Consider the following 26,814-nt stretch of genomic DNA (forward strand, 5'->3'; position numbering starts at 1 on the left):
CTTTCGAGTAGCAGCTGCTCGAATAATTGAATAGCAGGTACCAGGCACATCCTTCTGCACACATCTGAAGTCCCCACACACCCTTAATTCGTGCCCGTTTCGTTACACATATACGTTTACTAACTCACTTCATAAAAAAAAGCGCTGAGACGTGGCCAACACCACACAAAAACACTGACGAAGAAGAACACCGAAATGCGAAATCATCCAACTAGATGGCAATCCCTTCCCATCACCACACCACTTTGCTTCGTTTCTTGTAACATGTCATTCGATTTTGTCACTCACAACTTTTGCTTATTGCTTTGCGTTGCTCCGCAAATATGGAGATGTTTGTCAGGGCGTCGTCTTTGCTTTTTTTTTCTTTTGTTTTTCTATACCGCATCACATGCACCACCATCATCACCACTCACCGTCTGCACAAAACCCTTTTCATTAGGCTATTTCAACTTTATGCTCGAGTTTGTGGCAGCGCAGCAGTGACAGCAGCACAATTGATCGTTGATTCTCCACGCACTCTCTCTCTCTCTTTCTTTCGCTCGCTCACACGCGCTTTTGTTCGTTATTGATATTCATTCTCTTGCATCGTTTTCGAACGTCACCATCATCATTATCATCATCAGCGTCAGCATCGTCGTGTAATTGTCGCGTTACCTTTGAATGCTATTACTTTGTGGCAAGGATCGAAGTAATCTCATTATTTGAATAGAGAGGATCGGGCGCGTTTGAAGATTCGGACATTGAAAATAAACTTTCCAATAATAATTTCGTATGAGTCCTACCAAACTACCAGGTCAAGCCGGTCATTCAATGACTTATTATTTGACCTCCAGTCCTACTGTGCGAAGGCCAGCGCGGTTGTCGCCTTTACCACCAGACCAGCCCTAATAAATTGTAACAAAAATTCTCCCTCTTCACCACAAGATGACCGTGTTTCAGAGCAATAAAATACATCTCAAAAGTGGAAAACGAAGAAAAAATGTAGGACTTAGGTTAGGATATATAATCTTAACCTTGCTTAACTATGCACACTCCATCCAATCATTTTTCGTTGTCTCTCTTCCATCTTTTTACTACATATTCGAACAAAAACGAACAATAAAAAAGTACAAGTAGAAACAACAAAACCGGTATGCGGCGCGCGTTCATCAAGCCGAAGCGTGCCAATACACGCAGGTGGAACACGCGGGGTTGATGTAACACTACTGCCTCGAGAGGAGATCCACGTCTTTACATTAAAGTCTTCAGAGCTCACAAAACGATAAATAAAAAGTATCAATTCGATCGGTTCTAAAAAGAATGATTGCGTTATGCACACAGAAGCGGAACAGAGCGCCTTTTTCCTCCTTTATTTTTTGTTCTACTATCTTTGCCAAATCATTTAATTCGCTCATTCACCACAGCGCGTCGCCATAAGGCCATACGCCGGTACAGAACAAGAGTATGCGCGTGTGTGCGTGCATCAGAGCGTGAGCGTTAGTGAGTTCGAACATGAGCAAAATGCACGTGAGACAGATAAGAAAAATCTCGTCTCATCTCACAAACAACTAGCACAAGAGTGTGAGCGGTGAGACGAGCACTATTCAGGCTGTAAAGTAAAAGAGATGAGAGAAAAACAACAGATGCAAATTTAAACTTTTGCAATATGTTTGGCATTGAAGTAATGTTCTTATTTATCTGAAAGCTAAATCTTAACGAATTCAAAGATAAAAGAGGCCTAGACCATGACGATTTACTGCTAAAAATATAGTCGAAATTCTGAATCTTTTTAAAAAATTTTTTTTCGAGATTCCGTCAGGAATTTTCTTCCTTAAGCAGGAATATAATATCCATCTATAGACAGTGGTAAGACAAGCTACTTCGACATCCTGATCGCGAAGGATGGTGAGGTTCCTAATTCATAACGGTGATCTGGTTACTTCAAGAGGTCCATTTCCTTTTTCGTTCGATACCGTGTAACTGGGGGATGGTTATCAAATTTTCTCCTTTCTCGGGGCACCTTTAGACGAGGTCACAAAACACGAAACCCCTAACACTCTAGGCACTCTATTTCCCTCTTTAGTAGTTTAGTGCCGCTTAAACGAAGTAGCGCCAGGGCAGATTAAGCAAAGGAAGCCAGAAAGCTTGCCATAGTGCCAAGGAAGGAGATAAAAATACCATTCACTCCTAGGCAGTTATAGCAAAAGGATACGAATAAAGTTTAGCGATTTTAACTTATTAATTTGCTGCTCCTTTTTTTAAACACGTATTCTACTCCTCGCCTCGCCTCCTCCTCGCCGATCAATATTATTTTTCCTGTGACTCAACACGAAGTCTCCAACTAAGTAATTTACTAACCTTTACACGGAACACGGAGGTTCCTTTCTATAATACTTTATGAAATCTTTATGAATCTGTTCCAAACCGAGGCAGCATGCAAAATGACGCTTCGTTGAATGGAGTGTTGCTAAAAGTATTTTGACTTTTTTGAGTAATAAATTTCAAGCGGCCATCTCATTAAGAGCGCGAAGGGTGAATAGTAAAACAAAAGTTTACCCTAAGCGAGAGAATATCTGACAATGAAGGCAATATTAAGACAAATTTGTATTGAAAAAAAAAACTCTTGGAAATGATAATTAAGGGAATTTTGTCATTAGAGTCTAATACCTTTTGAAAATTTCGTTGAAGTACACTAATTAAACCACCGAACCACGATCATTCGTGCGAGTTCGAAATATGTGAATAATGGCACATTTGTATCCCCTTTCGAATCCGACGATGACATCTCTTGATCGAAATCATTCGACCTTTTCGAAGAACAACACAACTCGTTAATAGCTCCATCTCAGTTTTGCTCATTGTCAACTCTCTTCTTGCTTACGCGATTGGTTTGCTTATTTATAATCCTCTCCTTTTCCTTCCACAACACAGCATAACCGGAGCCAGAGAGCGCACCTTTTAGTTCTTCTGCATTTTTGTTGTTGGTTGATTTGTGCCCCCCCCCTCCCCCCCCCCTCATCCTCACACACTTGGGGCAGTGCGATGATGATGCTTTCTTTTCGGTCACCTTTTGCTGCTTTTCTGATGCTGACGCTTTTCAAACCTTCTATTATACGCTATAATATTACATCCCCGATGTTGTGATCTCTCTCTAGACGTGGTTCGGTAAGTTCGGGCTAGTAGTCCAAACTACACAACATCGCTTTCCGGTTCTTTTCGCGCAATGCGGGTGCAACACAGGGAGAGGCAAGGGGGACAAGAAGGGATGGGAGAAGTTGGATGATGGCGACCCTTTCTAGAGCATTAACGCTACCGCCACCACCACCACCACCAACACACTCTTAATTGCAATTGAAGCGAAAAGGTTCATATTCCGCATACATTCGAAAGCGATGCGGAAAATCCTCCATCTTTGATGCGCCAGCAACACACATCCGCTGCTAGTTGTTGCTGGAAACATGGATTGAAGAAAATAATAGGTGATATCCAGAAAAAGACATTTCGCACTTTTTGCTGAGAATGAGTTCTTCGATTAATAAAAATCTTCAGTTCTATGGGATCAACGACGGATCATTCTCCATTGGAGCTCTTCAAATTCTAGAGATCTGGACGTATCTATTACTGGCTTTTATGATTATCGGTGCCGGAGTACTGGGAGAACCGGTCTGAATGAGAATCAAACCCCGAGTTTGCCATGTAAAAAACCGGAGCCTATCGTGTCAACCACCAGACCAAGCCCCCCATAGCCGGCATAACGTGCATAATGTTATTGTTTTAAGATTTTCATTAGCCTGTTAATAAACCTATCAACTTTTTCATACACCAACCAACACACGCACGCAGCTATGCACGAGTCCACAAACTTAACTTCTTTGCTGCGATTGCTACGCGGCAAGAATTCATTAATGAAGAGTTAGGAAAGGTTAGAAAATTGCCCGCAGAGTGTTCACACGATGAGGGGGAATCGAAAATCACAATCACACCGAAACAGTGGTCCGCGAGATGATGATATAGGGAAGACGACGACGTTGACTGCAACAACGCGACAAAGATGAGGTCGAAAAACCAACATAATCATGACTGGGTCGTTCGAGTACACACTCACGCACAACACACACTTTTGTTTGCTCCATTCCGAGGTTCAGAGACGCCAGGAAATCATTTTTCATTGTAATAATTTGTAAACTATTTTACAAAAACAATTGCAAACGCACACGGGGTAATTTTTCACACACTTTTTTCCCCCTTCGGTAAGAAGAAGAAAACCACAGCCACCGACATAGATGGCGTTGGCGTGTGCGGTCTCTGCCTGCTAGACACACCAATTCGACAAAATCCCGTAACTAACCAATCACGCCAAAGAAGGATCAAGCGCAAAAAAAAATCACAATATTACTTCTCACATGTCGCGCACCGCCCTTTTTGCTTCGTCTGTCGCGTGAAAATCACATTTTTCGTCCTACACTACACTATAATATTCACACGGAATAGCTTCTGTGGTTGGTTCGGTGACCGCGCGCACCGGGTGAAAGCGAAATAAGACAAAAACTAAACCCACTTTTCACGAACGAAATGTGTGTGCGTTTGCGTTTTTTCTTCCTCATATCACATTCGCACACTGCACAGCCTACTTTAACTTCCAGCACGCCGGTGTTCTCCAAACATTTTCCCACTTGCACGCACCGTGCAAAAAAAAGACAACGACCAAAATCCTCACCATTAAAAAAACACCTCCATTTTGTTTCTTCTCATCGATACGATTTTTATCTACGACGGCCCTCTCTCGCCGCTACGTTTCTCACACACTGTGTGGCGCTGCTGTGCTGCTGCCCGCTACAGCTTCTTCCTGGTGTGTGTGATTGTGTGCGTGTGGTCTCTCTCTCTTTCTCACTGCGTCCGCGTCCGTCACACGAAGCAGGCGAGAACGAGCGAGCGAGATGCGTCTTCTTTGTGTAGATGTGTGCGTGTGCATTGAATGGACGGTCGTTCTCTTCTTTTTCTTCGTCACGAATTTTACAAGTTCACACTAAATTTATCACTTTTTACCATTGTAAATTGAGCACTTTTTCTTTAACAATCACCTTCAAAGAGAGTAAACTATGCAGTAACACCACTTGAACAGTAAATGTACCGCAAAATACACACCGCCGACACTGAATTCAACGACGACTTTTTTCCTTTCTCCTCCACACACACATACCCTACCAACAACTATGCTGCTAGGAATTTTCACATAACCCCAGAACACAAACTCACCATCAGGCTGGGCTGTTCAACAATATTGTTCGCCTCGCTCGAAAAAAGGGTGGAATTATGCCGCTTTTCCAAAATAGACACACACCGATGAGAAAGCTTGTGCAGAAAAAACTGCCCTGCTACCGGACGTTAGCGTTCACCTCATCCGGAGCGTGAACCGACGACTAGTGAAGAATGATGATGATGTGTGCGTCGCGAAAACTGCTTGCCCGTTTTTCGTTTGCACGCTGCGATGTATGCGTGTGCGCGCACGTTATGTACTTGGCAAGTGAGCGCCGGTTAATCGAATTCTAGCATCGAACTCGCCGTTATATACACACACACACACACACAAACACCATGTTTTCACATTTCAAACAGAACGTTAAATGCATTTCGGTAGAATTTTATGTATTTAAATTATTTTTCCAGTTTGACCATTTTTTTCGGGGGTTGTACTTTCTCCATATCTTCCTCTTCTTCCTCTTCTGCCGTGTCATTGCCTTCCTCCATGTCCGACTCGTCTTCTTCATTTTCATCGTCACTGATATCCTCTTCCAGCTCTGTATCGGAATAATCGTCACTGTCCTCCGTTGTTTTGGGGCGACGAGCGATCACAACACCAGCCTTGCCGTATCGTCGACCTTCGGCGGATAGCAGTATCCGATTTGGGACACCCCGGATCGATTCTTTCGACTGTTCTTCACTTAGTCCAAAGATAAGACCGCTGCAAAGAAAACAGTCCAATTATTCAATTTTCTCGTTTTTAACCAAAAAATAAACAGCATTAAAGCTTACAGGTTTGCTATATCGTAAGGACTCCTGAGCTGGAACGGGCTTCTTGCACCGCTGGAGATGATCACATTTTTCGACTTTCCATACGAATGATAGCGATGTGCACGGCTAATCGTTCCTTTCCGATCGTTTGAGCTGACAATTGCCGGAGCGTATTTAAGCTCGAACGCAATGTTACGATCTACCGCAAGGTAGTAAAATTTGCGAACTGTCCGCAAACGAATGGTGTTGCTGTTGTAAGTTACAATATCACAAGCCATCGTTTGGCAAGCGTACTGGAAGCTGTTTTCGGTGGTTGGTAGAGCCGCTATTAGGTTGTAGCTTCGTATATTATTCGATCGATTTAACGCCAACGATACGGACGTTTCCGAGAAGATAATGGTTAACCGGTTGAGAAGCTGGATTTGTCCCCCGAAGGTAGCCTGCGAAGAGCAACACTCGTCAACAGTGGTTTCTCGAATGGGGGTTTCGCATTCCTCTTACCTTTAAATCTGACAAACTGTAAGGTTTCGGAACCACGTCGTTTTTGTTTGAAGCACCTTCACCTTTCGTTACGTCGAGCACCTGTTCGATGGCAACATTGTGGTATCCTACTGTGTATACAAGTACACAAAGCGCAGGTAATGGTTAAACAAGAAAAGACATAAAGAGAATAGTTCTTCAAACTTACACTCAATCGCTTCACGTATGATTGCTTCTAGCTCGGTTGGATTAGCTTCAGGAATACACAAATCTGTAAAACCGGTAAAATTGTTCATCGTGCGAGAAAACGAACCTGTTTACCGTCCGTGTTTCGATGTATGTAAACAAATAACTTTACAGGACGCACGTGGATCAGAAGCAGCTCGAATGTCAACATGGGTGGCAGCTGCGTTCGAGCTGTGCTTTATCAAACATTCGAGCAGTTGCTATAAGATTTAAGTTTTAACAGTCGGCTGTAATTGTAATAAGCTGGCATGAACTATTACATTAGTAATTTTTATTTGTTTTATATTTATTGTAAAATAAAGTTCTTACATTTTAATGTTAAAGTTCAGACTTCCGAATGATTAATTGTATAGTTAGTTAACAGGTAACGAACAATGCAAAATAAAATTTAAAAAATACCAAATGTTGTTCATAATTACCACATGTTGTTCCATTAAAATACCAAAATTGGTTATATAATTCTTTAATAAGTTTTGTGATTTGGTCATCAATGAACTGTTGTACACACTATTGTAGCGCTATTTCTAAACAGCTACCAAATCCTCATTGTTCTTTCTTTAATGTCTTCAAGGTAAAAGCTTCTAAGGAATCATGGTTTATTGCAGACACGTGCATCAATTTTAAAGATGAGCAATATTGGAAAGCTTATGCCAATTACACTGTTGAATAGAGAACGCAAAAAAAGTTGTTTTATCTGAAAGGACACTGCAAATTAAAATGATTGACCATGAAAACTTGAGTATAAAAATGGCAAACTAGCGACAACCACGTTACATTCCACTCAATACAACGTGCAGAAACAACTCGCTGTAGACACTTTCAAGGCACAATGAAGGTAACCTTTCTGGAAAAAGTTGGAACACCCAGCATATTTGATTTTTTGTCATTTGTTATTATAGTACATCATCGCGATCGCCGTCCTGGCTCTGGCCGCTGTCTCCTACGGATCATACCTGCCAGCAGTGCAGTCGGTTCTACCATACTCCTACAACTCAGGACTGTACGGCCTGAACGGTTATGACGGTCTTGGTCATTACTCTGGACTTACTGGACTGGGATACTCTTCGGTGCTGGGTCATGGACTGTCCTATCCGTACTCGGCCGCTTTCCCGTACTCTGACTACAACAACGGTCTGTATGGAGGATACTACGGCGCAAAGGTCGCTCCTACTGTGGTCCAGGCCAACGTCAACACACTGAAGTCGGTTAGTCCTCTGGGTCTGTACGGAGGGTACTACGGCGCCAAGGTCGCTCCTACTGTGGTTCAGGCCAACGTCAACACTCTGGGTCTGTACGGAGGATACGGTGTGGAACACGGATATGGTCTTGGTCATGGATACGGTTTTGGTCACGGATACGGCTACGGATACAACAACTACCTCCCAGTCCAGGCTCATGCTGCGAAGTACGTTGCTGCCAACCCGGGAGCCGTCCATGTGGCTCCTCTCCCAGGACATCTGGTCAACCAGAAGTCGATTGTTGCGTAAATGAAAGTGATAATGATCAATGGATAAATAGCATGTGTAAATAAACAGAGATTTTCATTCAAAATTATATTATGTTATCGGAAATTAATTTTTCAGAATATGAAACAGAGTTGTATAAGCAGAAAGTATCACCTTATTCTGGCTCATTGCGCAAGCTTGTTTCCTTTCTATTGTTGATTTTTTTAGCAATCCGGTCAGACCGTCCGTATTCATTAATGAGAAAATGTTAAATTTACTTGGAAACGGTGAGAACTATTTACCTTTTCTAAAACTACCTTTTCTACTGTTCGAGGCTAAGGATAAGGATTCAGAATTATCAAACATTCGTGTGTGATGGCCCAAGTTGCATATCAAAGTCTATTTCATGGAAGGACCTCACAGGAATGCGTTATGTTGACTTGTGAATATCGAAGGTCAGTGAAACATAATCGACGATTCAAGATTTATGAATTGCCAACGAAACAATACAAAAGTTGAATAGGCAAATAAGCAAACATTAAATGATGCATTTAGTGAATCTTTCACCAACGAAGATTTATAGAAAATTAAATAACTACAGGACTATTGGTCCTGTTCGATCCCTATGGGTCATTAAGGGAATACTATTAACTTTAAAGGAAAAATAGACACTCGACATGGTTATTCTTTGCTGATTTATATATTTAAAATAAAACATGGTTAATGGCCTACAATGAGCTTCATTGCTTATGGGACAGATCGCGAGATAGGTTAGTTCTTAAAGAACATATTTGGCAACTGGAGCGGCCGACAGGTACTTGTTGTATCCCAGCCCGTAACTGCCATAGTTCGACAGGCCATTATCGACGACTTTGGTGGCGACGACTGGGGCGATCAGCTTGTTGTATCCGAGACCGTATCCGCTGGAAAGTACCGGAGACACCAGCTTGTTGTATCCCAGTCCGTAGCTGTTATCAACGACCTTGGTGGTGACGACTGGTGCGACCAGCTTGTTGTATCCTAGTCCGTAGCTGTTATCAATGACCTTGGTGTATCCCAGTCCGTAGCTGTTATCGACGACCTTAGTGGCCAGCACCGGAGCTACCGACGGATATTCGACCACACTCTTCACGGCCGGATAGGAACTGTAATACGATGGATAGGAGTACTTGTCCACAGCTGCTGGCAGACCGTACCCGTACGAAGAGCCTACGACTACCTTCGAGAGAGGAAGTCCATAACCATAGCCCTGGTAGGACAAATCGTCACCGTACGGCAGGTAAGATGCCTCAGATGCAGCGACGAACGCTACAGCCATGATTGCAATGAAGAACTAGAAAGCACGAGACGATTATTAGCACACAGTTGACCAAATCGAAATGAATTTCCAAAGGAGCTTACCTTCATGTTGGTTGATGTAGTGTTAGAATGTGTTCTTAGAAGCGTTGTGCGAATACTGATGCCACTAACATCGATGGTCGCATCTTTTATAACGCCACCTACCGGAAGAGTACAACGAAAGGAAAACTCCATCTGCAAGGTCGTAATTTGGGGCGGAAAACGTGTCACTGTGGTTTCGTTATAAAAGCAGACGATAGTTGGGTCAAACGATCACAGTTCACTTGCAACGTTTTCGCGATCGAATCCAATCAATCGGAGCACTCATCTGTAAACATGAAGGTGAGTTTTGATAGACCATTTGTCGTGTTTATTGATATCGATAACCAGGGAATGGATTTGCTCAATTGTCCAGGGATTCATCACGATCGCCGTCCTGGCTCTAGCCGCTGTCTCCAAAGGATCATACCTGCCAGCAGTGCAGTCGGTTCTACCGTACTCCTACAACTCAGGACTGTACGGCCTGAACGGTTATGACGGTCTTGGTCATTACTCTGGACTTACTGGACTGGGATACTCCTCGGAGCTGGGTCATGGACTGTCCTACCCGTACTCGGCCGCTTTCCCGTACTTTGACTACAACAATGGTCTATATGGAGGATACTACGGCGCCAAGGTCGCTCCTACTGTGGTCCAGGCCAACGTCAACACACTGAAGTCGGTTAGTCCTCTGGGTCTGTACGGAGGATACTACGGCGCCAAGGTCGCTCCTACTGTGGTTCAGGCCAACGTCAACACTCTGGGTCTGTATGGAGGATACGGTGTGGAGCACGGATATGGTGTCGGTCACGGATACGGCTACGGATACAACAACTACCTCCCAGTCCAGGCTCATCCTGCGAAGTACGTTGCTGCCAACCCGGGAGCCGTCCATGTGGCTCCTCTCCCAGGACATCTGGTGAACCAGAAGTCGATTGTTGCGTAAATGAAAGTGATAATGATCAATGGATAAATAGCATGTGTAAATAAACAGTGATTTTCATTCAAAATTATATTATTTTATCGGAAAATTATTTCAAAAATACGAAACTGAGTTGTATAAGCAAAAAGTATCACCTTATTCTGGCTCATTGCGCAAGCTTGTTTCCTTTCTATTGTTGATTTTTTTAGCAATCCGGTCAGACCGTCCATTAATGAGAAAATGTTAAATTTACTTGGAAACGGTGAGAACTATTTACCTTTTCTACTGTTCGAGGCTAAGGATAAGGATTCAAAGTTATCAAACATTCGGGTGTTATGGTCCAAGTTGCATATCAAAGTCTATTTCATGGAAGGACCTCACAGGAATGCGTTATGTTGACTTGTGAATATCGAAGGTCAGTGAAACATAATCGACGATTCAAGATTTATGAATTGCCAACGAAACAATACAAAAGTTGAATAAGCAAATAAGCAAACATTAAATGATGCATTTAGTGATTCTTTCACCAACGAAGATTTATAGAAAATTAAATAACTACAGGACTATTGGTCCTGTTCGATCCCTATGGGTCCTTAAGGGAATGCTATTAACTTTAAAGGAAATATAGACACTCGACATGGTTATTCTTTGCTGATTTATATATTTAAAATAAAACATGGTTCATGGCCTACAATGAGCTTCATTGCTTATGGGAGAGATCGCGAGATAGGTTAGTTCTTAAAGAACATATTTGGCAACTGGAGCGGCCGACAGGTACTTGTTGTATCCCAGCCCGTAACTGCCAAAGTTCCACAGACCATTATCAACGACTTTGGTGGTGACGACTGGGGCGACCAGCTTGTTGTATCCGAGACCGTATCCGCTGGAAAGTACCGGAGACACCAGCTTGTTGTATCCCAGTCCGTAGCTGTTATCAACGACCTTGGTGGTGACGACTGGTGCGACCAGCTTGTTGTATCCTAGTCCGTAGCTGTTATCAACAACCTTGGTGTATCCCAGTCCGTAGCTGTTATCGACGACCTTAGTGGCCAGCACCGGAGCTACCGACGGATATTCGACCACACTCTTCACGGCCGGATAGGAACTGTAATACGATGGGTAGGAGTACTTTTCCACAGCTGCTGGCAGACCGTACCCGTATGAAGAGCCCACGACTACCTTGGACAGAGGAAGTCCATAGCCATATCCCTGGTAGGACAAATCGTCACCGTACGGCAGGTAAGATGCCTCCGATGCAGCGACGAACGCTACAGCCATGATTGCAATGAAGAACTAGAAAGCACGAGGCGGTCGTTAGAACACAGTTGACCAAATCGAAATGAATTTCCAAAGGAGCTTACCTTCATGTTGGTTGATGTAGTGTTAGAATGTGTTGTTAGAAGCGTTGTGCGAATACTGATGCCACTAACATCGATGGTCGCATCTTTTATAACGCCACCTACCGGAAGAGTACAACGAAAGGAAAACTCCATCTGCAAGGTCGTAATTTGGGGCGGAAAACGTGTCACTGTGGTTTCGTTATAAAAGCAGACGATAGTTGGGTCAAACGATCACAGTTCACTTGCAACGTTTTCGCGATCGAATCCAATCAATCGGAGCACTCATCTGTAAACATGAAGGTGAGTTTTGATAGACCATTTGTCGTGTTTATTGATATCGATAACCAGGGAATGGATTTGCTCAATTGTCCAGGGATTCATCACGATCGCCGTCCTGGCTCTAGCCGCTGTCTCCAAAGGATCATACCTGCCAGCAGTGCAGTCGGTTCTACCGTACTCCTACAACTCAGGACTGTACGGCCTGAACGGTTATGACGGTCTTGGTCATTACTCTGGACTTACTGGACTGGGATACTCCTCGGAGCTGGGTCATGGACTGTCCTACCCGTACTCGGCCGCTTTCCCGTACTTTGACTACAACAATGGTCTATATGGAGGATACTACGGCGCCAAGGTCGCTCCTACTGTGGTCCAGGCCAACGTCAACACACTGAAGTCGGTTAGTCCTCTGGGTCTGTACGGAGGATACTACGGCGCCAAGGTCGCTCCTACTGTGGTTCAGGCCAACGTCAACACTCTGGGTCTGTATGGAGGATACGGTGTGGAGCACGGATATGGTGTCGGTCACGGATACGGCTACGGATACAACAACTACCTCCCAGTCCAGGCTCATCCTGCGAAGTACGTTGCTGCCAACCCGGGAGCCGTCCATGTGGCTCCTCTCCCAGGACATCTGGTGAACCAGAAGTCGATTGTTGCGTAAATGAAAGTGATAATGATCAATGGATAAATAGCATGTGTAAATAAACAGTGATTTTCATTCAAAATTATATTATTTTATCGGAAAATTATTTCAAAAATACGAAACTGAGTTGTATAAGCAAAAAGTATCACCTTATTCTGGCTCATTGCGCAAGCTTGTTTCCTTTCTATTGTTGATTTTTTTAGCAATCCGGTCAGACCGTCCATTAATGAGAAAATGTTAAATTTACTTGGAAACGGTGAGAACTATTTACCTTTTCTACTGTTCGAGGCTAAGGATAAGGATTCAAAGTTATCAAACATTCGGGTGTTATGGTCCAAGTTGCATATCAAAGTCTATTTCATGGAAGGACCTCACAGGAATGCGTTATGTTGACTTGTGAATATCGAAAGTCAGTGAAACATAATCGACGATTCAAGATTTATGAATTGCCAACGAAACAATACAAAAGTTGAATAAGCAAATAAGCAAACATTAAATGATGCATTTAGTGATTCTTTCACCAACGAAGATTTATAGAAAATTAAATAACTACAGGACTATTGGTCCTGTTCGATCCCTATGGGTCCTTAAGGGAATGCTATTAACTTTAAAGGAAATATAGACACTCGACATGGTTATTCTTTGCTGATTTATATATTTAAAATAAAACATGGTTCATGGCCTACAATGAGCTTCATTGCTTATGGGAGAGATCGCGAGATAGGTTAGTTCTTAAAGAACATATTTGGCAACTGGAGCGGCCGACAGGTACTTGTTGTATCCCAGCCCGTAACTGCCATAGTTCCACAGACCATTATCAACGACTTTGGTGGTGACGACTGGGGCGATCAGCTTGTTGTATCCGAGACCGTATCCGCTGGAAAGTACCGGAGACACCAGCTTGTTGTATCCGAGACCGTATCCGCTGGAAAGCACCGGAGACACCAGCTTGTTGTATCCCAGTTCGTAGCTGTTATCAACAACCTTGGTGTATCCCAGTCCGTAGCTGTTATCAACGACCTTGGTGGCGAGCACCGGAGCTACCGACGGATATTCGACCACATTCTGCACGGCCGGATAGGAACTGTAATACGATGGGTAGGAGTACTTTTCCACAGCTGCTGGCAGACCGTACCCGTACGAAGAGCCCACGACTACCTTCGAGAGAGGATGTCCATAACCATAGCCCTGGTAGGACAAATCGTCACCGTATGGCTGGTAAGATGCCTCCGATGCAGCGACGAACGCTACAGCCATGATTGCAATGAAGAACTAGAAAGCACGAGACGATCGTTAGAACACAGTAGACCAAATCGAAATGAATTTCCCAAGGAGCTCACCTTCATGTTGATTGATGTAGTTTTAGAATGTGTTCTTAGAAGCGTTGTGCGAATACTGATGCCACTAACATCGATGGTCGCATCTTTTATAACGCCACCTACCGGAAGAGTAAAACGAAAGGAAAACTCCATCAGCAAGGTCGTAATTTGGGGCGAAAATGTTTCACCGTGGGTTCGTTATAAAAGCAGACGATAGTTGGGTCAAACGATCATAGTTCACTTGCAACGTTTTCGCGATCCAATCCAATCAATCGGAGCACTCAACTGTAAACATGAAGGTGAGTTTTGATAGACCATTTGTTGTGTTTATTGATTACGATAACCAGGAAATGGATTTGTTCAATCGTCCAGGGATTCATCGCGATCGCCGTCCTAGCTCTGGCCGCTGTCTCCAACGGATCATACCTGCCAGCAGTGCAGTCGGTTCTACCGTACTCCTACAACTCAGGACTGTACGGCCTGAACGGTTATGACGGTCTTGGTCATTACTCTGGACTTACTGGACTGGGATACTCCTCGGAGCTGGGTCATGGACTGTCCTACCCGTACTCGGCCGCTCTTCCATACTCTGTCTACAACAACGGTCTGTATGGAGGATACTACGGCGCAAAGGTCGCTCCAACTGTGGTCCAGGCCAACGTCAACACACTGAAGTCGGTTAGTCCTCTGGGTCTGTACGGAGGATACTACGGCGCAAAGGTCGCTCCTACTGTGGTTCAGGCCAACGTCAACTCTCTGGGTCTGTATGGAGGATATGGTGTGGAGCACGGATATGGTGTCGGTCACGGATACGGCTACGGATACAACAACTACCTCCCAGTTCAGGCTCATGCTGCGAAGTATGTTGCTGCAAACCCAGGAGCCGTGCATGTGGCTCCTCTCCCAGGACATCTAGTTAACCAGAAGTCGATTGTGGCGTAAATGAATGTGATAATGAGCGACGGGAGATGGAAGTGTAGATAAACAAAGCTTTTGGTTAACTAATTGTGGTGTAATATTTGGTGTATTAATTTCCCTTATTATCTAATATTCTTATCTATCAACTCTTCTTATTGACAACAATGATAACTCTAGTTTACTAGTTTCCACTAGTACCAGTGTAGACTTGTTGTTTCATTATATGTATTGTTTTTTATTCTGAAGGATTGCCGTATTATTTTTATCGAATTTTAGTTCAATTAAAACCATCGACGATTTTAAATGCTGGCGTAGACTTTAGCAGAAATAATTAGTAAAATTAATCAATGATTGAATATTGTTAAGCATTATTATATTTAAAAAATTATTTATCCAATTGAGATTGTATAATCATGACAGTTCCACAACATAAAAGGTTCAAAACTTATAACTTGTTCAATTTTTAAGTTCTTACGCTGAACTATAAATGTTCTGTGAAAATGCCGTAGTAAATTGAAAGACAATCTTGCATAAATCATTTGGTTGTTACATGTTTTATCTTTTTTATTTGTTTTAAACCAACTTGAATCTATAGTCATAATTCTCAGACTATAGTCATAGTCTGAAAAGAAACCCGTAGTTAACAAATAAATGTGGACTTAGGGGGTTCGAAGTAAAGTACAAGCATTAAGTTCAAGATTCAAGATTTAAAGAACCAATTTTTTTCATCGTGTATACTTTATAAACATTAAATGAAATAAAACTGAAATCAGCAATATTATGCAAAATTGATTTGAAGCACTGAACTAAATTCCGCCTGACTCATTGCACAATCACACAAAAAAATTAGGATTCTGGAAATGGAATTTCAAACACAAAAATTCAGTTTTGCCTTTATTTACATCTTCATTGCGTAGAATGATCTTCTATTTACGCAACAATCGACTTCTGGTTGACCAGATGTCCTGGGAGAGGAGCCACATGGACGGCTCCCGGGTTGGCAGCAACGTACTTCGCAGCATGAGCCTGGACTGGGAGGTAGTTGTTATATCCGTAGCCGTATCCGTGACCGACACCGTATCCTCCATACAGGCCCAGAGTGTTGACGTTGGCCTGAACCACAGTAGGAGCGACCTTGGCGCCGTAGTATCCTCCGTACAGGCCTAGAGGACTAACCGACTTCAGTGTGTTGACGTTGGCCTGGACCACAGTTGGAGCGACCTTTGCGCCGTAGTATCCTCCATACAGACCGTTGTTGTAGGCAGAGTACGGAAGAGAGGTCGAATACGGGTAGGACAGTCCATGACCCAGCACCGAGGAGTATCCCAGTCCAGTAAGTCCAGAGTAATGACCAAGACCGTCATAACCGTTCAGGCCGTACAGTCCTGAGTTGTAGGAGTACGGTAGAACCGATTGCACTGCTGGCAGGTATGATCCGTTGGAGACAGCGGCTAGAGCTAGGACGGCGATCGCGATGAATCCCTGGACGATTGAACAAATCCATTTCCTGGTTATCGTAATCAATAAACACAACAAATGGTCTATCAAAACTCACCTTCATGTTTACAGTTGAGTGCTCCGATTGATTGGATTGGATCGCGAAAACGTTGCAAGTGAACTATGATCGTTTGACCCAACTATCGTCTGCTTTTATAACGAACCCACGGTGAAACATTTTCGCCCCAAATTACGACCTTGCTGATGGAGTTTTCCTTTCGTTTTACTCTTCCGGTAGGTGGCGTTATAAAAGATGCGACCATCGATGTTAGTGGCATCAGTATTCGCACAACGCTTCTAAGAACACATTCTAAAACTACATCAATCAACATGAAGGTGAGCTCCTTGGGAAATTCATTTCGATTTGGTCTACTGTGTTCTAACGATCGTCTCGTGCTTCTAGTTCTAGTTCTTCATTGCAATCATGGCTGTAGCGTTCGTCGCTGCATCGGAGGCATCTTACCAGCCATACGGTGACGATTTGTCCTACCAGGGCTATGGTTATGGACATCCTCTCTCGAAGGTAGTCGTGGGCTCTTCGTACGGGTACGGTCTGCCAGCAGCTGTGGAAAAGTACTCCTACCCATCGTATTACAGTTCCTATCCGGCCGTGCAGAATGTGGTCGAATATCCGTCGGTAGCTCCGGTGCTCGCCACCAAGGTCGTTGATAACAGCTACGGACTGGGATACACCAAGGTTGTTGATAACAGCTACGAACTGGGATACAACAAGCTGGTGTCTCCGGTGCTTTCCAGCGGATACGGTCTCGGATACAACAAGCTGGTGTCTCCGGTACTTTCCAGCGGATACGGTCTCGGATACAACAAGCTGATCGCCCCAGTCGTCACCACCAAAGTCGTTGATAATGGTCTGTGGAACTATGGCAGTTACGGGCTGGGATACAACAAGTACCTGTCGGCCGCTCCAGTTGCCAAATATGTTCTTTAAGAACTAACCTATCTCGCGATCTCTCCCATAAGCAATGAAGCTCATTGTAGGCCATGAACCATGTTTTATTTTAAATATATAAATCAGCAAAGAATAACCATGTCGAGTGTCTATATTTCCTTTAAAGTTAATAGCATTCCCTTAAGGACCCATAGGGATCGAACAGGACCAATAGTCCTGTAGTTATTTAATTTTCTATAAATCTTCGTTGGTGAAAGAATCACTAAATGCATCATTTAATGTTTGCTTATTTGCTTATTCAACTTTTGTATTGTTTCGTTGGCAATTCATAAATCTTGAATCGTCGATTATGTTTCACTGACTTTCGATATTCACAAGTCAACATAACGCATTCCTGTGAGGTCCTTCCATGAAATAGACTTTGATATGCAACTTGGACCATAACACCCGAATGTTTGATAACTTTGAATCCTTATCCTTAGCCTCGAACAGTAGAAAAGGTAAATAGTTCTCACCGTTTCCAAGTAAATTTAACATTTTCTCATTAATGGACGGTCTGACCGGATTGCTAAAAAAATCAACAATAGAAAGGAAACAAGCTTGCGCAATGAGCCAGAATAAGGTGATACTTTTTGCTTATACAACTCAGTTTCGTATTTTTGAAATAATTTTCCGATAAAATAATATAATTTTGAATGAAAATCACTGTTTATTTACACATGCTATTTATCCATTGATCATTATCACTTTCATTTACGCAACAATCGACTTCTGGTTCACCAGATGTCCTGGGAGAGGAGCCACATGGACGGCTCCCGGGTTGGCAGCAACGTACTTCGCAGGATGAGCCTGGACTGGGAGGTAGTTGTTGTATCCGTAGCCGTATCCGTGACCGACACCATATCCGTGCTCCACACCGTATCCTCCATACAGACCCAGAGTGTTGACGTTGGCCTGAACCACAGTAGGAGCGACCTTGGCGCCGTAGTATCCTCCGTACAGACCCAGAGGACTAACCGACTTCAGTGTGTTGACGTTGGCCTGGACCACAGTAGGAGCGACCTTGGCGCCGTAGTATCCTCCATATAGACCATTGTTGTAGTCAAAGTACGGGAAAGCGGCCGAGTACGGGTAGGACAGTCCATGACCCAGCTCCGAGGAGTATCCCAGTCCAGTAAGTCCAGAGTAATGACCAAGACCGTCATAACCGTTCAGGCCGTACAGTCCTGAGTTGTAGGAGTACGGTAGAACCGACTGCACTGCTGGCAGGTATGATCCTTTGGAGACAGCGGCTAGAGCCAGGACGGCGATCGTGATGAATCCCTGGACAATTGAGCAAATCCATTCCCTGGTTATCGATATCAATAAACACGACAAATGGTCTATCAAAACTCACCTTCATGTTTACAGATGAGTGCTCCGATTGATTGGATTCGATCGCGAAAACGTTGCAAGTGAACTGTGATCGTTTGACCTAACTATCGTCTGCTTTTATAACGAAACCACAGTGACACGTTTTCCGCCCCAAATTACGACCTTGCAGATGGAGTTTTCCTTTCGTTGTACTCTTCCGGTAGGTGGCGTTATAAAAGATGCGACCATCGATGTTAGTGGCATCAGTATTCGCACAACGCTTCTAACAACACATTCTAACACTACATCAACCAACATGAAGGTAAGCTCCTTTGGAAATTCATTTCGATTTGGTCAACTGTGTTCTAACGACCGCCTCGTGCTTTCTAGTTCTTCATTGCAATCATGGCTGTAGCGTTCGTCGCTGCATCGGAGGCATCTTACCTGCCGTACGGTGACGATTTGTCCTACCAGGGATATGGCTATGGACTTCCTCTGTCCAAGGTAGTCGTGGGCTCTTCATACGGGTACGGTCTGCCAGCAGCTGTGGAAAAGTACTCCTACCCATCGTATTACAGTTCCTATCCGGCCGTGAAGAGTGTGGTCGAATATCCGTCGGTAGCTCCGGTGCTGGCCACTAAGGTCGTCGATAACAGCTACGGACTGGGATACACCAAGGTTGTTGATAACAGCTACGGACTAGGATACAACAAGCTGGTCGCACCAGTCGTCACCACCAAGGTCGTTGATAACAGCTACGGACTGGGATACAACAAGCTGGTGTCTCCGGTACTTTCCAGCGGATACGGTCTCGGATACAACAAGCTGGTCGCCCCAGTCGTCACCACCAAAGTCGTTGATAATGGTCTGTGGAACTTTGGCAGTTACGGGCTGGGATACAACAAGTACCTGTCGGCCGCTCCAGTTGCCAAATATGTTCTTTAAGAACTAACCTATCTCGCGATCTCTCCCATAAGCAATGAAGCTCATTGTAGGCCATGAACCATGTTTTATTTTAAATATATAAATCAGCAAAGAATAACCATGTCGAGTGTCTATATTTCCTTTAAAGTTAATAGCATTCCCTTAAGGACCCATAGGGATCGAACAGGACCAATAGTCCTGTAGTTATTTAATTTTCTATAAATCTTCGTTGGTGAAAGAATCACTAAATGCATCATTTAATGTTTGCTTATTTGCTTATTCAACTTTTGTATTGTTTCGTTGGCAATTCATAAATCTTGAATCGTCGATTATGTTTCACTGACTTTCGATATTCACAAGTCAACATAACGCATTCCTGTGAGGTCCTTCCATGAAATAGACTTTGATATGCAACTTGGACCATAACACCCGAATGTTTGATAACTTTGAATCCTTATCCTTAGCCTCGAACAGTAGAAAAGGTAAATAGTTCTCACCGTTTCCAAGTAAATTTAACATTTTCTCATTAATGGACGGTCTGACCGGATTGCTAAAAAAATCAACAATAGAAAGGAAACAAGCTTGCGCAATGAGCCAGAATAAGGTGATACTTTTTGCTTATACAACTCAGTTTCGTATTTTTGAAATAATTTTCCGATAAAATAATATAATTTTGAATGAAAATCACTGTTTATTTACACATGCTATTTATCCATTGATCATTATCACTTTCATTTACGCAACAATCGACTTCTGGTTGACCAGATGTCCTGGGAGAGGAGCCACATGGACGGCTCCCGGGTTGGCAGCAACGTACTTCGCAGCATGAGCCTGGACTGGGAGGTAGTTGTTGTATCCGTAGCCGTATCCGTGACCAAAACCGTATCCATGACCAAGACCATATCCGTGTTCCACACCGTATCCTCCGTACAGACCCAGAGTGTTGACGTTTGCCTGAACTACAGTAGGAGCGACCTTGGCGCCGTAGTATCCTCCGTACAGACCCAGAGGACTAACCGACTTCAGTGTGTTGACGTTGGCCTGGACCACAGTAGGAGCGACCTTGGCACCGTAGTATCCTCCATAAAGACCGTTGTTGTAGTCAGAGTACGGGAAAGCGGCCGAGTACGGATAGGACAGTCCATGACCCAGCACCGAGGAGTATCCCAGTCCAGTAAGTCCAGAGTAATGATCAAGACCGTCATAACCGTTCAGGCCGTACAGTCCTGAGTTGTAGGAGTACGGTAGAACCGACTGCACTGCTGGCAGGTATGATCCGTAGGAGACAGCGGCCAGAGCCAGGACGGCGATCGTGATGAATCCCTAGACAATTGAGCAAATCCATTCCCTGGTTATCGATATCAATAAACACAACAAGTGCTCTATCAAAACTCACCTTCATGTTTACAGATGAGTGCTCCGATTGATTGGATTCGATCGCGAAAACGTTGCAAGTGAACTGTGATCGTTTGACCCAACTATCGTCTGCTTTTATAACGAAACCACAGTGACACGTTTTCCGCCCCAAATTACGACCTTGCAGATGGAGTTTTCCTTTCGTTGTACTCTTCCGGTAGGTGGCGTTATAAAAGATGCGACCATCGATGTTAGTGGCATCAGTATTCGCACAACGCTTCTAACAACACATTCTAACACTACATCAACCAACATGAAGGTAAGCTCCTTGGGAAATTCATTTCGATTTGGTCAACTGTGTGCTAACGATCGTCTCGTGCTTTCTAGTTCTTCATTGCAATCATGGCTGTAGCGTTCGTCGCTGCATCTGAGGCATCTTACCTGCCGTACGGTGACGATTTGTCCTACCAGGGCTACGGTTATGGACATCCTCTCTCAAAGGTTGTCGTGGGCTCTTCGTACGGGTACGGTCTGCCAGCAGCTGTGGACAAGTACTCCTATCCATCGTATTACAGTTCCTATCCGGCCGTGAAGAACGTGGTCGAATATCCGTCGGTAGCTCCGGTGCTGGCCACTAAGGTTGTCGATAACAGCTACGGACTAGGATACAACAAGCTGGTCGCCCCGGTCGTGGCTACCAAAGTAGTTGATAACAGCTACAACAAGCTGGTGTCTCCGGTACTTTCCAGCGGATACGGTCTCGGATACAACAAGCTGATCGCCCCAGTCGTCGCCACCAAAGTCGTCGATAATGGCCTGTCGAACTATGGCAGTTACAGGCTGGGATACAACAAGTACCTGTCGGCCGCTCCAGTTGCCAAATATGTTCTTTAAGAACTAACCTATCTCGCGATCTCTCCCATGAGCAATGAAGCTCATTGTAGGCCATGAACCATGTTTTATTTTAAATATATAAATCAGCAAAGAATAACCATGTCGAGTGTCTATTTTTCCTTTAAAGTTAATAGTATTCCCTTAAGGACCCATAGGGATCGAACAGGACCAATAGTCCTGTAGTTATTTAATTTTCTATAAATCTTCGTTGGTGAAAGAATCACTAAATGCATCATTTAATGTTTGCTTATTTGCCTATTCAACTTTTGTATTGTTTCGTTGGCAATTCATAAATCTTGAATCGTCGATTATGTTTCACTGACCTTCGATATTCACAAGTCAACATAACGCATTCCTGTGAGGTCCTTCCATGAAATAGACTTTGATATGCAACTTGGACCATCACACACGAATGTTTGATAACTCTGATAATGTCCTTATCCTTAGCCTCGAACAGTAGAAAAGGTAGTTTTAGAAAAGGTAAATAGTTCTCACCGTTTCCAAGTAAATTTAACATTTTCTCATTAATGGATACGGACGGTCTGACCGGATTGCTAAAAAAATCAACAATAGAAAGGAAACAAGCTTGCGCAATGAGCCAGAATAAGGTGATACTTTTAGCTTATACAACTCAGTTTCGTATTTTTGAAATAATTTTCCGATAAAATAATATAATTTTGAATGAAAATCACTGTTTATTTACACATGCTATTTACCCATTGATCATTATCACTTTCATTTACGCCACAATCGACTTCTGGTTCACCAGATGTCCTGGGAGAGGAGCCACATGGACGGCTCCCGGGTTGGCAGCAACGTACTTCGCAGCATGAGCCTGGACTGGGAGGTAGTTCTTGTATCCGTAGCCGTATCCGTGACCAAAACCGTATCCGTGACCGAGACCGTATCCGTGGTCCACACCGTATCCTCCGTACAGACCCAGAGTGTTGACGTTGGCCTGAACAACAGTAGGAGCGACCTTGGCGCCGTAGTATCCTCCGTACAGACCCAGAGGACTAACCGACTTCAGTGTGTTGACGTTGGCCTGGACCACAGTAGGAGCGACCTTGGCGCCGTAGTATCCTCCATATAGACCATTGTTGTAGTCAAAGTACGGGAAAGCGGCCGAGTACGGGTAGGACAGTCCATGACCCAGCACCGAGGAGTATCCCAGTCCAGTAAGTCCAGAGTAATGACCAAGACCGTCATAACCGTTCAGGCCGTACAGTCCTGAGTTGTAGGAGTACGGTAGAACCGATTGCACTGCTGGCAGGTATGATCCGTTGGAGACAGCGGCTAGAGCCAGGACGGCGATCGCGATGAATCCCTAGACAAAAGAACAAATACATTCCCTGGTTATCGTAATCAATAAACACAACAAATGCTCTATCAAAACTCACCTTCATGTTTACAGATGAGTGCTCCGATTGATTGGATTCGATCGCGAAAACGTTGCAAGTAAACTGTGATTGTTTGACCCAACTATCGTCTGCTTTTATAACGAAACCAAAGTGACACGTTTTCCGCCCCAAATTACGACCTTGCAGATGGAGTTTTCCTTTCGTTGTACTCTTCCGGTAGGTGGCGTTATAAAAGATGCGACCATCAATGCAAGTGGCATCAGTATTCGCACAACGCTTCTAACAACACATTCTAACACTACATCAATCAACATGAAGGTGAGCTCCTTGGGAAATTCATTTCGATTTGGTCTACTGTGTTCTAACGATCGTCTCGTGCTTTCTAGTTCTTCATTGCAATCATGGCTGTAGCGTTCGTCGCTGCATCGGAGGCATCTTACCTGCCGTACGGTGACGATTTGTCCTACCAGGGCTATGGTTATGGACATCCTCTCTCAAAGGTTGTCGTGGGCTCTTCGTACGGGTACGGTCTGCCAGCAGCTGTGGACAAGTACTCCTATCCATCGTATTACAGTTCCTATCCGGCCGTGAAGAACGTGGTCGAATATCCGTCGGTAGCTCCGGTGCTGGCCACTAAGGTCGTCGATAACAGCTACGGACTAGGATACAACAAGCTGGTCGCCCCGGTCGTGGCTACCAAAGTAGTTGATAACAGCTACGGACTGGGATACAACAAGCTGGTGTCTCCGGTACTTTCCAGCGGATACGGTCTTGGGTACAACAAGCTGGTCGCCCCAGTCGTCACCACCAAAGTCGTTGATAATGGTCTGTGGAACTATGGCAGTTACGGGCTAGGATACAACAAGTACCTGTCGGCCGCTCCAGTTGCCAAATATGTTCTTTAAGAACTAACCAATCTCGCGATCTCTCCCACAAGCAATGAAGCTCATGTCATGAATCATGTTTTATTTTAAATATATATATTTATATCAAATTTTTCCCCAAAAACTAATGGTTTTCATATTATGCTCTTGAATGTCTGTTCATGTTATTTTCTACCGTTTAAGATGGCCCGTGAGCCTCCTCAATTTACCGCCACCCTATCTTTGGTGGCTTTGGTTCATCGATCATGTTTCATGTATCAACGGATGATGGGAGGCTTGAGCAGGGCTCATGCATAATGGATGTTGGGGCTACCACATTGAACCAGGAAATCCCTGGCTTCTGATCCAGCGTGGCGTAGGAAAATGTTTCGCAACCGTGAGGAAAAATGGAGAGGCTCCCGTTATCGAGAATTATTTCTAAATCATCGATGAACAATGCTAAAAAAAACAGCTCGAGGCCTTCTTAATGTCCAATACTCCTACAACAACTACTTATTCGGCTCTACCGGCCCCGACCATATGCTAAGTTTGATTGATTCATCATCCTCCCTTTACTGCATTCAATATTCCAAAGGGGAGATCCGGGATCCGGAACTGTGAACTATACAAAGCTAAATTTCATTTGTTTCTCATTTTACGCACATTTTTTTTTGATAATTTGATTCCGGGAGCCAGGTTCCGGATTCGTGTATCCACTTGTTTAGTAATCTATGCTAAATCTGCGCTACAACGAGCTACATGACACCGATGTGACAACTCACAGGAAGTAGTTGTTATGAACGTTCGACACCAGACGCTCAGTCAGCGGAATTTTCAGCTCAACAGCTCCCACGGTTTGTTGTACATCCGGAGTACACAGTTCGAAAAGAATGTTTCATGCATCCGGAAGATAGAGTGGATTGAACATTGCGTATTTGTGTCGACCTTTGGCCTTGGAATATTCGACACACCGGCAGCAAGTAGAGTGCAAGCTAGGGAAGAACAAGTTATGTTTTTCATTAAGACAGGTCTGGTTCAAAACGATCACACAAGGCGTTGAATACGCGGAACATGACGAGGAACGGATCAGTGGCGCCAAAACTAGTACGACGTTCCCCTACGTCAAGAAGTGATCTAGCACGGAGCGATCTAGTCGGGGCGTAAATGTTGATTGCCGAAAGCAGTGCCAGCAAGTCGATGCGATTGTCAAGCAGAGCTGCGACAAAAAGTCTCTGCACGTTACAATTCCGCAGTTTCGGCGACTCCAGGCCAAGTAACGCGCAACGTCCATCGTAGTCCGCCTATACACTCCAGCCACGCAGCGCAAACCGTGTAAATTTACGCTGGATGGATTCCAGGCGAGCCAACGAGCGTGCCGATAAGGGCCAGCTCACTATGGATGAGTATTCCACCACAGACCGAACTAAGGAGCAGTACTGCATTTTAACGACAATCGGGTCCGTATGATCGCACGCAAGCTTCTTCAAAATGCCAACTAGCTGATTGCCCTTAGCGACGATGTGATCTAGCTGATCATGGAAGCTCTACTTATCGTAAAGGAGCACTCGTATATCCTAGATTTTAGTAAAAAAAAAATCCAGTGCGTCGCCCACATAAATGTATCATAGTCTTCTTGCTCTTCTCTTCTTGACTTAACGACCTAGTTGTTCACACATGCAATATAATGGCTTACAAGAATTTTTGATACCTCTTATAGACCGATAGTAAGTCCTCACTATTTCATTGGACCGCAATTTTACAGTTGCATCTTGAGTTCAACGTTATATTACCACATTGTCTTCTCCTACTTGGCCTGCTCAGGTTTGAGCACGTCTAGATGACATGGACAGTAGAGAACTATCGGAAGCATCAGTGAACGATATATTCGTGCATTTCATGTATTGTTAGAGTTTTCTGAATATTAATAATCATCGTACCAAGGTAGCATTCAACTGATACTCTGCTTCCGACTCGGGATCTATAATGATCAACGCCTTCGGCAGCAGGTATTTTGTCTTCGTCGCATCGGTCCTCAATCCAAGCCTATTGGTCTCGCATTCATGACCAATATCATTATTTATTTTAGCATAAACATAGCGGACAAGACAATACCTCGCACACCATTGTCGACCCGGTAGATGTGTTCGGTTCTCTATCGCCCTCGCTGTTACGATCACCAGCAAATATCAACTACGATCACTCGTACCAGTCGTCCGATAGTGAACACACTACACCAAACATTGACCAAATTTGGAAGTCAAATACAATCTGTCCAGCGCATTGCAGCAGTCAGTCAGCTCGGAAGGAGAATTCATTTAGCAGCATTAGCAAAGACGAATCGAACGGATGACGCAGTTTGTTCACGATAGGAAAATGATTATGATGAGTTTCGGAGAATAACCACCGTACCATCATTATGCCATTAGCTACCAATTGTTCAGCAACACATCTCCAATACATTTCTTTCAGTGTTTGCCATCTCAAAACACACAAAAGCCTCAAACAAACCCTCGTGTTACCACATATATCGGTTTTACATGATTTATTCTCTTCAATCTGTTTAGCGAAACTTCATTCTGTTTGCCCGTCTGTGCATCACTGCTGGTTGCTCCGTCCCCTTCCAAGTCCGTCGGGTGGGTGCGCTATCCGTTGCCGGCACGTCCCGTTTCCACACCCTTGGGACATGGATGCCA

At 44.0% G+C, this 26,814-nt stretch overlaps 10 protein-coding genes across 10 annotated transcripts; 5 read left to right on the top strand and 5 right to left on the bottom strand.

Moving 5' to 3' along the window:
• Window positions 1-5,634: 5,634 nt before the first annotated feature.
• LOC126565125 (ribonuclease P protein subunit p30) lies at window positions 5,635-6,775 on the bottom strand. Its single transcript, XM_050222266.1, has 4 exons — window positions 6,680-6,775; window positions 6,493-6,602; window positions 6,013-6,431; window positions 5,635-5,941 (listed from the first exon to the last, which is right to left on the bottom strand). The coding sequence occupies exons 1-4, from the start codon at window positions 6,765-6,767 to the stop codon at window positions 5,635-5,637; spliced, it is 924 nt and encodes a 307-aa protein (XP_050078223.1). The 5' UTR covers window positions 6,768-6,775.
• Window positions 6,776-7,546: 771 nt separating this feature from the next.
• On the top strand, window positions 7,547-14,987 carry LOC126560512 (uncharacterized). The gene is made up of 7 exons (XM_050216471.1): window positions 7,547-7,552; window positions 7,617-8,122; window positions 9,891-10,481; window positions 10,671-10,723; window positions 12,116-12,604; window positions 13,236-13,294; window positions 14,589-14,987. The coding sequence occupies exons 1-7, from the start codon at window positions 7,547-7,549 to the stop codon at window positions 14,985-14,987; spliced, it is 2,103 nt and encodes a 700-aa protein (XP_050072428.1).
• LOC126565754 (uncharacterized) lies at window positions 8,941-9,491 on the bottom strand. Its single transcript, XM_050222960.1, has 2 exons — window positions 9,244-9,491; window positions 8,941-9,144 (listed from the first exon to the last, which is right to left on the bottom strand). The coding sequence occupies exons 1-2, from the start codon at window positions 9,478-9,480 to the stop codon at window positions 8,941-8,943; spliced, it is 441 nt and encodes a 146-aa protein (XP_050078917.1). The 5' UTR covers window positions 9,481-9,491.
• Window positions 11,200-12,048, bottom strand: LOC126565350 (uncharacterized). Its single transcript, XM_050222523.1, has 2 exons — window positions 11,823-12,048; window positions 11,200-11,754 (listed from the first exon to the last, which is right to left on the bottom strand). Exons 1-2 carry the CDS (start codon window positions 11,952-11,954, stop codon window positions 11,200-11,202), a joined length of 687 nt encoding a protein of 228 aa, XP_050078480.1. The 5' UTR covers window positions 11,955-12,048.
• LOC126565902 (uncharacterized) lies at window positions 13,459-14,339 on the bottom strand. Its single transcript, XM_050223112.1, has 2 exons — window positions 14,067-14,339; window positions 13,459-13,998 (listed from the first exon to the last, which is right to left on the bottom strand). Exons 1-2 carry the CDS (start codon window positions 14,196-14,198, stop codon window positions 13,459-13,461), a joined length of 672 nt encoding a protein of 223 aa, XP_050079069.1. The 5' UTR covers window positions 14,199-14,339.
• Window positions 14,988-15,884: 897 nt separating the features above from the next.
• LOC126560513 (uncharacterized) lies at window positions 15,885-23,549 on the bottom strand. Its single transcript, XM_050216472.1, is given in 7 exon segments — window positions 15,885-16,384; window positions 18,288-18,693; window positions 18,767-18,844; window positions 20,392-20,970; window positions 22,614-22,671; window positions 22,719-23,224; window positions 23,298-23,549. Coding segments are annotated over 7 exon segments (2,370 nt in total). The 3' UTR covers window positions 15,885-15,893.
• Window positions 16,524-17,409, top strand: LOC126565373 (uncharacterized). Its single transcript, XM_050222542.1, has 2 exons — window positions 16,524-16,796; window positions 16,870-17,409. The coding sequence occupies exons 1-2, from the start codon at window positions 16,665-16,667 to the stop codon at window positions 17,407-17,409; spliced, it is 672 nt and encodes a 223-aa protein (XP_050078499.1). The 5' UTR covers window positions 16,524-16,664.
• On the top strand, window positions 18,914-19,668 carry LOC126565352 (uncharacterized). Its single transcript, XM_050222525.1, has 2 exons — window positions 18,914-19,045; window positions 19,114-19,668. The coding sequence occupies exons 1-2, from the start codon at window positions 18,914-18,916 to the stop codon at window positions 19,666-19,668; spliced, it is 687 nt and encodes a 228-aa protein (XP_050078482.1).
• Window positions 21,052-21,897, top strand: LOC126565417 (uncharacterized). The gene is made up of 2 exons (XM_050222593.1): window positions 21,052-21,322; window positions 21,391-21,897. Exons 1-2 carry the CDS (start codon window positions 21,191-21,193, stop codon window positions 21,895-21,897), a joined length of 639 nt encoding a protein of 212 aa, XP_050078550.1. The 5' UTR covers window positions 21,052-21,190.
• A 101-nt stretch (window positions 23,550-23,650) lies between the features above and the next one.
• Window positions 23,651-24,163, top strand: LOC126565755 (uncharacterized). Its single transcript, XM_050222961.1, has 2 exons — window positions 23,651-23,944; window positions 23,996-24,163. The coding sequence occupies exons 1-2, from the start codon at window positions 23,660-23,662 to the stop codon at window positions 24,161-24,163; spliced, it is 453 nt and encodes a 150-aa protein (XP_050078918.1). The 5' UTR covers window positions 23,651-23,659.
• The last annotated feature ends 2,651 nt before the right edge of the window (window positions 24,164-26,814 follow it).

This window comes from Anopheles maculipalpis, chromosome 3RL, assembly GCF_943734695.1.
Source record: "Anopheles maculipalpis chromosome 3RL, idAnoMacuDA_375_x, whole genome shotgun sequence".
NCBI lineage: Eukaryota > Metazoa > Arthropoda > Insecta > Diptera > Culicidae > Anopheles > Anopheles maculipalpis.